Source organism: Mizuhopecten yessoensis, unplaced genomic scaffold, assembly GCF_002113885.1.
Source record: "Mizuhopecten yessoensis strain PY_sf001 unplaced genomic scaffold, ASM211388v2 scaffold8469, whole genome shotgun sequence".
Lineage (NCBI taxonomy): Eukaryota > Metazoa > Mollusca > Bivalvia > Pectinida > Pectinidae > Mizuhopecten > Mizuhopecten yessoensis.
The window spans coordinates 634,196-645,086 of record NW_018407563.1 but is presented as its reverse complement, the minus strand read 5'-3'; the positions used below and the strand labels follow the sequence as shown (position 1 = coordinate 645,086).

Sequence of the window (10,891 nt, the reverse complement as noted above, 5' to 3'; positions counted from 1 at the left end):
TTCCCCCACTGTGTTAGGATGTCTATGTTCCCCCACTGTGTAAGGATGTCTTTGATCTCCCACTGTGTAAGGATGTCTTTGATCCCTCACTGTGTTAGGATGTCTTTGTTCCCCCACTGTGTAAGGATGTCTGTGATCCCCCCCTGTGTAAGGATGTCTGTGATCCCCCACTGTGTAAGGCTGTCTGTGATCCCCCACTGTGTAAGGATGTCTGTGATGCCCCACTGTGTAAGGATGTCTGTGATCCCCCACTGTGTATGGATGTCTTTGATCCCCCACTGTGTAAGGATGTCTTTCATCCCCCACTGTGTTAGGATGTCTTTGTTCCCCCACTGTGTAAGGAAATGTCGGGGTTGAATGAGTGTTTTGAAGTACCACATCATTATTATAACATTTACTTCTTATTTTTAGTTTTAAGTTTTTTAGAGTTATTTCATTATTTCACATCACTTTTCAGTATGTCAGAATATTGATCACCTTACCAGCTGAGTTACAGTCTCACAACACGTAACTGCATCTCTGTGTACTGAAGGCAAGGCCACAGAGCAAATGTAGATATAGATGAAAATAAAATAAATTATATAAAAGTCACTTTATTAACACATATAATAATGTCAAGACATACAGTGTTAAAATAAATAAACAGAACCTTCCTTTAGTCACTCACTTACACACTCGCTATACATACAAAATGTAACTTTTCATCACACTCTCACCAGCTTATATACAAAACACATAATGAACAGCATCTGTATGCATTTTACTTGACATTAATCATATATCTGGAAAACCACATTGACACAGGAAGTGGAGTTTTGTCTCCTCCAGTGTTAAGTATGACCGGTGGTCAGTACGCACTACACAGGAAGTGGAGTGATGTCTCCTCCAGTGTTAAGTATGACCGGTGGTCAGTACGCACTACACAGGAAGTGGAGTGATGTCTCCTGCAGTGTTAAGTATGACCGGTGGTCAGTACACACTACACAGGAAGTGGAGTGATGTCTCCTCCAGTGTTAAGCATGACCGGTGGTCAGGACACACTCGGTGGTCAGTACATACTTGGTGGTCAGTACACACTACACAGGAAGTGGAGTGATGTTTCCTCCAGTGTTAAGTATGACCGGTGGTCAGTACACACTACACAGGAAGTGGACTGATGTCTCCTCCAGTGTTAAGTATGACCGGTGGTCAGTACACACTCGGTGGTCAGTACACACTACACAGGATGTGGACTGATGTCTCCTCCAGTGTTAAGTATGACCGGTGGTCAGGACACACTCGGTGGTCAGGACACACTACACAGGATGTGGACTGATGTCTCCTCCAGTGTTAAGTATGACCGGTGGTCAGTACACACTACACAGGAAGTGAAGTGATGTCTCCTCCAGTCTGAAGTTTGACTGGGGGTCAGTACACACTACACAGGAAGTGGAGTGATGTCTCCTCCAGTCTGAAGTTTGACCGGTGGTCAGTATACACTACATAGGAAGTGGACTGATGTCTCCTCCAGTCTGAAGTTTGACCGGTGGTCAGTACACACTACACAGGAAGTGGAGGGATGCCTCCTCCAGTCTGAAGTATGACCAGTGGTCAGTTCACACTACACAGGAAGTGGAGTGATGTCTCCTCCAGTCTGAAGTTTGACCGTTGGTCAGTACACACTACATAGGAAGTGGAGTGATGTCTCCTCCAGTCTGAAGTATGACCAGTGGTCAGTACACACTACACAGGAAGTGGATTGATGTCTCCTCCAGTCTGAAGTTTGACCGGTGGTCAGTACACACTACATAGGAAACAAAGTGTAGTCTCCTTCATGTTGGAACACTTGTAATTTTTTACCTCGGGCGATGCAGCTATTAAAGTTGATGAATGGTTATGTTATGAACGATAAAGTGTTTGGGTGTTTATCACAGGGTCTCAAAACAGTTGGATACTGATAAAGGGAAGCAACTCTTGTATCACTGAAACTTATTTAAAATCATTGTACCAAATGTTTGCATCTTAAATATATGGACACCTATTAGTCAATATAATAGTGTACTTTGTATTCCATCTGCGACATCAAAATCAGTACCTCCCGACCTGACTGACATCAAAATCAGTACCCCCCAACCTGACTGACATCAAAATCAGTACCCCCCAACCTGACTGACATCAACTAGGTGCACGATACTTTGTATTCCATCTGCGACATCAAAATCAGTACCCTCCCAACCTGACTGACATCAACTAGGTGAACGATACTTTGAAGCTGTCCTGCCAATGACTTTGACAAAATCATTATATATTTTCTCAGACAATTTTCACACCCTGTAAATTGTTTTTTAAATTTTTCAGTTCTTTTTCTAATCGAATCTTTTCTTCTGTAAACGCTTTCTTGTTCGCCTTTTTCTCTTGTCTTCTCTCCTGAAAATTTAAAGAACGAAAGATGAGATACCTTCGAAACACTTTTTCAAAAACAGGTAAAAATGTCATTCATATCATTTTCTTTGCAGTTTGAATAAATCTACAGTTGTACAACATTAATTAACAGCCTATCAAACCATTAATATCCTAACTTACCGTGCATAAACAACAGGGTTGTCAACGGTTAGCTGGTTAACCAGTTACGCTGTCGGAAGACCGCCAACCAGTCACGAAATCAATTCGCTTTATTCTGAACGAATTGGTCCATATACTGACTGAGGTTACATGTATGTATTTCCTATTGGTCCATATACTGACAGAGGTGACATGTATGTATTTCCTATTGGTCCATATACTGACAGAGGTGACATGTATGTATTTCCTATTGGTCCATATATTCTGACTGAGGTTACATGTATATATTTCCTATTGGTCCATATATACCGACTGAGGTTACATGTATGTATTTCCTATTGGCCCATATACTGACTGAGGTTACATGTATGTATTGCCTATTAGTCCATATAATGACAGAGGTTACATGTATGTATTTCCTATTGGTCCATATATTCTGACTGAGGTTACATGTATATATTTCCTATTGGTCCATATATACCGACTGAGGTTACATGTATGTATTTCCTATTGGCCCATATACTGACTGAGGTTACATGTATGTATTGCCTATTAGTCCATATAATGACAGAGGTTACATGTATGTATTTCCTATTAGACCATATACTGACTGAGGTTACATGTATGTATTGCCTATTAGTCCATATAATGACAGAGGTTACATGTATGTATTTCCTATTAGGCCATATACTGACTGAGGTTACATGTATGTATTTCCTATTGTTCCATATACTGACTGAGGTTACATGTATGTATTGCCTATTAGTCAATATACTGACTGAGGTTACATGTATGTATTGCTATTAGTCCATATACTGACAGAGGTTACATGTATGTATTTCCTATTAGGCCATATACTGACTGAGGTTACATGTATGTATTGCCTATTAGTCCATATAATGACAGAGGTTACATGTATGTATTTCCTATTAGGCCATATACTGACTGAGGTTACATGTATGTATTTCCTATTGGTCTATATACTGACTGAGGTTACATGTATGTATTTTCTATTGGTCCATATACTGACTGAGGTTACATGTATATATTTCCTATTGGTCCATATACTGACTGAGGTTACTAACTTACCGTGCATAAACAACAGGGTTGTCAACGGTTAGCTGGTTAACCAGTTACGCTGTCGGAAGACCGCCAACCAGTCACGAAATCAATTCGCTTTATTCTGAACGAATTGGTCCATATACTGACTGAGGCTACATGTATGTATTTCCTATTGGTCCATATACTGACTGGGGTTACATGTATGTATTTCCTATTGGTCCATATACTGACTGAGGTTACTAACTTACCGTGCATAAACAACAGGGTTGTCAACGGTTAGCTGGTTAACCAGTTACGCTGTCGGAAGACCGCCAACCAGTCACGAAATCAATTCGCTTTATTCTGAACGAATTGGTCCATATACTGACTGAGGTTACATGTATATATTTCCTATTGGTCCATATATACTGACTGAGGTTACATGTATGTATTTCCTATTAGCCCATATACTGACTGAGGTTACATGTATGTATTGCCTATTGGTCCATATACTGACTGAGGTTATATGTATGTATTTCCTATTGGTCCATATACTGACAGAGGTGACATGTATGTATTTCCTATTGGTCCATATATTCTGACTGAGGTTACATGTATATATTTCCTATTGGTCCATATATACTGACTGAGGTTACATGTATGTATTTCCTACAATTAGGTGTTGAGAGCTTGAAACACTTGATTAAAATATTTTGCTAATTAATACCTATTAATTTTATATACGTTTAATATCACCTTAGCTAAACATATCATGTATTTGTAGTTGTTAAGTGTTTGATAACCAAACTGATTGACCACTTACTCGGTTGGAAGATTTTATAAGTAACTGGTAACTAAAATTCATCCGGTTTGACAACCCTAATAATTAAGAAAACAGTGCAAAATGGAGATTTCTTTATATTGTATTTGTTTAAAAGAGGTGTATTGGTTAGGTTGCCTTACAAGCGTAAGGTTTTAGGGAATTTCTCTTTAGCTCAGCGGTAGAACATCGGGTTGGAGAGCAAAGGGTCGCGGGTTCGAGCTCCAGTGAGGACACTATCTTTATCACTATTCCTCATCCTACAACATTTGTACTTGAAGTTATCATATAAGTGACACTCTGTATTTGTGCTCGATGTTGCCATGGTTACAAATTTTATTTTTATTAAATTTTTATTGAGACCTATCAACGTTGTATTTCTTATTTGTTTTGTACACAAAGAGTTCACTGTGAGGTCTTTACCTTTCTCTCCTCTTTAACTGCCTGTTTCCTCTCCTTCTTCTCTCGCTGCGTTTCATCCTTCGGTCGGTATGTACTCGCCTTGTCTGCCAGTCTGGCATCCCTTTCTGACTTTTCTATCTGTTTCTGTGTCAATCCTGACTTCTTGAGTGATTCGTTTGGAATGCCTAGCCGGGAGGTTAAATTTATTTTTCTTTCCTGAAATAGGTACATGTACAAGGTTATGGCAAGAGAATGTCAGACAATATTTGGCAGAATAAAGTAATCTTTTAATCTTGAAACAAGTCTTGGATTTCGGTCTTTTATACAACTGAATGGGGAAAAAAAAAAAATATGAAAATCCCAAGTTAACAGTAAATCTACTTTCTAATTGTATGTGTAGTAGTCCTATATAAATGTTCCAGACATTTCATTGACATCAAATTCCTGAACATGAAACTCTGTTGCTAGGTAGGTCAAGTGTAGATGTCCCGTCTTAATTAAGTTCCAAGCAGATACCTTTACAAGAAAACAAATCTTAAACACCTAAGTAAATATCTAAAGATGGATTTTCACAGGTTATTACTATTTTAAATGGCTATATTACATATGAAAAGTACCATATAAAAGTCTCACTGCTTTATCTTGCCTCGAGTTGTGCGGTCAATATGTACATACACAATCGTAAGTTACCTACTAGTATAATGAATATCTCAAATAGTGAAATAGCTGAGACCCGTCTTTCACATCAAAAGAAATCATTTAGTTTAAAGACTTAAGTTCTCAATATCAAATAATAAATTCAGTTTCAGGTAAACAACTTAAAACATCCTATTACATGATTCTCTGCAGGCAGTTGAGATCAGGAGAAGATATTTTACATACCTTCCTTGGTTCCTCGATCAACTTTGGATGGTTGTATATGTTTGAATATGTGCCTGAAAAGTAAGTTTATAGTAACTATAATTCCATCAAATAGAAACTTTTTCTTCAGCCACAAAGACAATCTAAGCTTTGTCTTGTAACAGTTTTATTTAGAACCCTGGGTTGATAACATGTTGAGAATGGATACATATCATCAGTTTTCATTTAAACAGTGTTTATACAGGAATTTTACTATGAAATTCAAGGTGTTTTTTTTTACCTTTTAGGACTTTTTAAGTATAATAAAGGCCTAAAATCTCCCAAAATTTGCAATTTTTCAAAGAACATAGACCCATATGTGTACCCTGTGTGGCTCTAAACTCACCAGACACCCACATATTCCGGAAATCTAGAAATTTACTCGTAACAAACATTTCATTTCCTTTTAGTTTCTGAATTCATTTTTATGACAATGACACCATAACACCACTAAAATATACAGCCATATTTTAATGATCGTTTAGTCAAATTCAAGGCTCAATCCGACCCCTTCAGGACATTTTTGTTAAATTCAAGGCCTGCATGAACCCTGTTAAAACACTACAACATGTTTATTTAGTGAATGGTTTCGACACCACCAGTATTATTTAGAACCCTGAGTGGATTACATGCTGGGAATAGTTCCCATACTACAAGATTTAGTTAAACCCCCGCGTCCAATACGTACTAAGGATAGATTCACAGTCCCACTTTTCCCCAGGTTCCTGCACCTCCACATCTACCATATCATCGTCGTCCTCTGACTCATCGTTCTTGCCATCCACTTCCTCCCCGATATTCTCATCCACAACATCCTTAAGCTTCCTACAACAGTGACATCAGTATACAACATTAGTGAAAATCATAAACAACAATATGTTCAAAGGTTTTGGTCTTTAGGTAACAACAAGAATTCCATAGGAGTGAATGTATCGCCTGCTCAACGCTTTAAGTGAGAAAAGTGTTTTGGCTTGAGTTATCACATAAACAAGCATTTTTTTTTGGCAAAAACAATGAAGTGTGATATGCCAAAACGCAGAAAGTTGAAACTCGACAGAAAACCCCACAATATATGTTGAACATTAATGCTTGTAGCATTACCATACAAAAGTTGAAAGGAATTGATTAAAACAAAAAAGTTCTTGCATTTTCTACACAACGCCCTTATTTGGCAATAAAAGGGGCATAACTCTACCAAAAATCCATGTAAACTTCTGAAATGCGAACTCGTTTGAGCTATATTGGTATGCAATATGTGTACTAAAGGGAACTTGAGTTATCGCACGGAAACCTTGTTTCAGACGATGCAACCGACACCGCTGACAAAGTAATACCTATATGTCACCTTGCATTGCAGGGGGACACAACAATAGACACATTTATGACTGTTAGCAAATTTTAAGAAAATAAGACTCCCATGAGCCTGAATATATCTCCCTTACTTTTTAACTGATTTTTATACATATTTCAATTATACGTATTAAATCAACACACTAAAAATAAAAAAAAATAAAATAAACATATTGTTAATATACTACTCACATTTTGCTTAGGATCACTTTTATTTTTAGGCAGATGTGAAAATAGATATTTTATTTGGTTTACTGAGATTATTTTTGAAAATTTGTTGTTCTTTTAATTCATCAACATGCAAAAATTCCAAAAATCGTAATTACAGTAGGAAAATGAGCCACAGGAAAAGGGTTACCCTTGCAGCATTCCGATGCCCCTATTCATTTCACCGATGTCTGGTTCGTCTTTGTGCCATATTAAAACAAAAACTAGCAAAGAATATTCATCAAATTGATTTCCTTAACAATTTGAACAACGCCTTACTTAGCCTAGCTTAGCTTTTGAAACACACACACACATTGTTTATCAAAGGTTAGAATACATGTAAATATATTTTAAACATTCTTTTTTTGATATTATCAACAAGAAATCACCTTGTTTAAAGAAATTTAAGTCCGCATATTCAGCGTCTAAAATACGTCGTGTGCTAACTCCAGCCACAGACATTTATAACGAACTCCTGTGCTCCAGCCAATATGTCTGACAGCGACGCCACAGACGTGTCCCTAGAATATGGAATAACTATGGTTTTGAATCAAGGCACATCATGTTTATGTCAGGCCACCGAAGCGTGTCTGCTATTAGATCCTAATTTAGGTCCTTTTCAACAGAATAGAATAATTCGCTGTCCTCTACACTAGCGTCCGTTGCAAGTGGCAAAGCAGGTGAAATCGTCCCGGAACTGTTTGTTTATTGCTCTGTGTATTTCGTCAACATTGACAACCCATCATCTTTCCTGCGAAAAAGGCTGATCATTTATTGTTGTTATCATGACGTTTCCCCCCCCCCCCCTTTTAATCGTGAAAAAAAGACTTTTTTCTTAATTTCAAATAATAAAAGTGGATGTAATAGAACGCAAATATAAGGTTTGAAATGCATCTTTTTAACATTTATGAGGGTATGCAACACAGTTCCGTTCAAACTTATTCTCCTAGATGCGCTTTAACTGAACATACCCACACAGGACGATTTGGAAGGCTAACATATTTGCCCAAAACAGTACGGAAGGAAAATATAATATCCTTTCTAGCATTTTGGTAATTGTTTTCAAAGTATGGGTGATCCTTAGCAAAATGTGACTGTAGTATATGAATGTACATGCATGTGTAATTCCATATGGAACAGTTAAAACTTTATAAACCGTTCTTTGAAATATTTACCTTTAATTTACTATTTTATCTACAAACCAATTCTCAAAGTTATAATTACTTTGACTAATTGACCAATATTCAAGGTCCCACCCACTCACTCTCTCTCCCTCATCCCACCAACCCACTTACTCTCTCTCCCTCATCCCACCCACCCACTTACTCTCTCTCCCTCATCCAACCCACCCACTTACTCTCTCTCTCTCTCCTACCCACCCACTTACTCTCTCTCCCTCATCCCACCCACCCACTTACTCTCTCTCCCTCATCCCACTCACCCACTTACTCTCTCTCCCTCATCCAACCCACCCACTTACTCTCTCTCTCTCTCCTACCCACCCACTTACTCTCTCTCCCTCATCCCACCCACCCACTTACTCTCTCTCCCTCATCCCACTCACCCACTTACTCTCTCTCCCTCATCCAACCCACCCACTTACTCTCTCTCTCTCTCCTACCCACCCACTTACTCTCTCTCCCTCATCCCACCCACCCACTTACTCTCTCTCCCTCATCCCACCCACCCACTTACTCTCTCTCCCTCATCCAACCCACCCACTTACTCTCTCTCTCTCCTACCCAAAAAGTCTTTTAAAGGGTGACAACTCTAAAACTGATGCTTGTCTAGTGACCACCAAACAGACCACATCAACCCACAGACTTATATAAAACTGCTGTTTTTCAGGAGTCATCACCCATATCACATTGAATTAAAGCAAATATAGATTGTTAAGATAAAACAGAAAGTTCAATCTGTATTTTTGAATAATTACTTAGGGTCTTGTTGCTTCTCAAACTCTTCCAGGATCGTGTTGAGCATGTAGCTGTTCTGGTCGACAGCACCCTCTATGTCTTCATGGTCTAGTGGTCCAATCTCTGTGTCGTCAAACTGCTCGTAGAACTGTAAACAAAACATCATCATTACTACAAGGTGAACTGGGCATGAGTACCATGGCAAACCTTTTTTAATATGGCCAGAAAAAGATGCATACATATATGTTTATGCACTTGTAATTCTTTTTTTAAACTTATACTAACTACCTACAGAAGATGATATTCTATAAAGCTACACGTTTTCACACACATCAGAGGTTCCTTAGATAAGATCTCTTCAGTGAGGTCAGGTATCTGTGTATACATCATTTGTATGTATATCGTAACAGTGAGTTCAGGTATTTGGGAATACATCATTTTTATGTAGATCGTAACAGCGAGATCAGGTATCTGGGTATACATCATCTGTATGTATATCGTATCAGTGTTTGAAAGGTAGACTTATATCTTGATTCAAAATCGAAAAAAATCAGTTTCTCCTTGTACAAATAAAACTGCTTTCAGTTCATTTCAATGTCAAGAGTTATTTAAAAGGTAGCCTGAGAGTGTTAAATCATGAGATGACAACTTGCATTTTGTTCAAGATAGCCAAGGAAAATGTGATGTGACTTTCAGAATAGAAAGTGAAATAATTTGATAAGGATGACAAAATTATTTGGAGTGGTGGCCCAATAGTTTAATCACAGGATTGCTATTAAGATTGTTATTGATGTCTAATAGTTTAGGACGAGGTAAAGCTCAGACAGCCAAGGAAAGTGTCATCATTAATTTTCAGAAAAGAAAATGAAACCATGTCCTTCAGTCATCATCGCTTATACATTCACCTTCTTTTGATCAGGAAAACAAGCCAAACTTTAAAATCTTTTCCCTTCAAAACTAACATGTACCGCACAATTTACACTAAGTGAATACTGTATACCAGGTAATTTTCACGACAGTATTATTTGTGAGCTTTTCTTGGATGGATTCATCCGCCAATTCAATACTGCAGCTATAATCTCCAGCTCCAGAAATGATTGTACATTTAAGATCTAGTTCGAGACTGAAGACAAAGAGGAGTGCTTTCAAGATCGGAATATTGTTGCTCGGCCAATTACACACTGAAAGAGAACAGGAGGTCTACACAAATATAAGTGATTAGGTACAGGGACCTTTTTCATTCAAGTTTCAACCAATCAAGCACAGGTCCGCCATATGACACAACTATTTTAGGTAACAAGTATAGTTATTCATCAAACAAATTCATTCTATTGGTCAGTCCCTACAACTGATAGCTGATATCTATACTGAGCAAATATCATTTTCAAGACAAAACACAAAATAGCAAAAGCCAAATAAAACCTACAAACAGCATATTCTTGACTGGTGAAGGGGAAACATTTCACAAGGGAATACATTCCATGTATAGATATCCTAGTACAGATCCACTTTAACCATGGGAAGACAGTGTCCAGACTAACAAGCTTCACCTCACCAAAGACTAAGACCTTAAAACTAACAGGTCACATACATCAGAGGTTCCTTAGATAAGATCTCTTCATTGAGGTCAGGTATCTGTGTATATATCATCTGTATGTATATCGTATCAGTGTTTGAAAGGTAGACTTATATTTTGATTCAAAATCGAAAAAAA

The 10,891-nt window shown here is 37.9% G+C and overlaps 1 protein-coding gene across 3 annotated transcripts in view; it reads right to left on the bottom strand.

Annotated features, from left to right (window-relative positions):
- Nucleotides 1–577: 577 nt before the first annotated feature.
- The window catches only part of LOC110456020 (protein LTV1 homolog), a 39,995-nt gene continuing 29,681 nt past the window's right edge, over nt 578–10,891 (bottom strand). The window contains exons 7-12 of one of the 3 annotated variants that reach the window (XR_002463543.1): nt 9,198–9,325; nt 6,393–6,529; nt 5,687–5,739; nt 4,826–5,020; nt 1,768–2,406; nt 578–1,356 (exon numbers count right to left, since the gene is read on the bottom strand). Coding sequence is in view for 1 of the 3 variants with exons in the window: in XM_021506532.1 (XP_021362207.1) it covers nt 2,293–2,406; nt 4,826–5,020; nt 5,687–5,739; nt 6,393–6,529; nt 9,198–9,325 (627 nt within the window). In the remaining 2 variants the exon portion in view is untranslated. Of the gene's footprint in view, nt 2,407–4,825; nt 5,021–5,686; nt 5,740–6,392; nt 6,530–9,197; nt 9,326–10,891 lie in introns of all 3 variants that reach the window. The other 2 variants (XR_002463542.1, XM_021506532.1) reach the window with 2 other exon arrangements.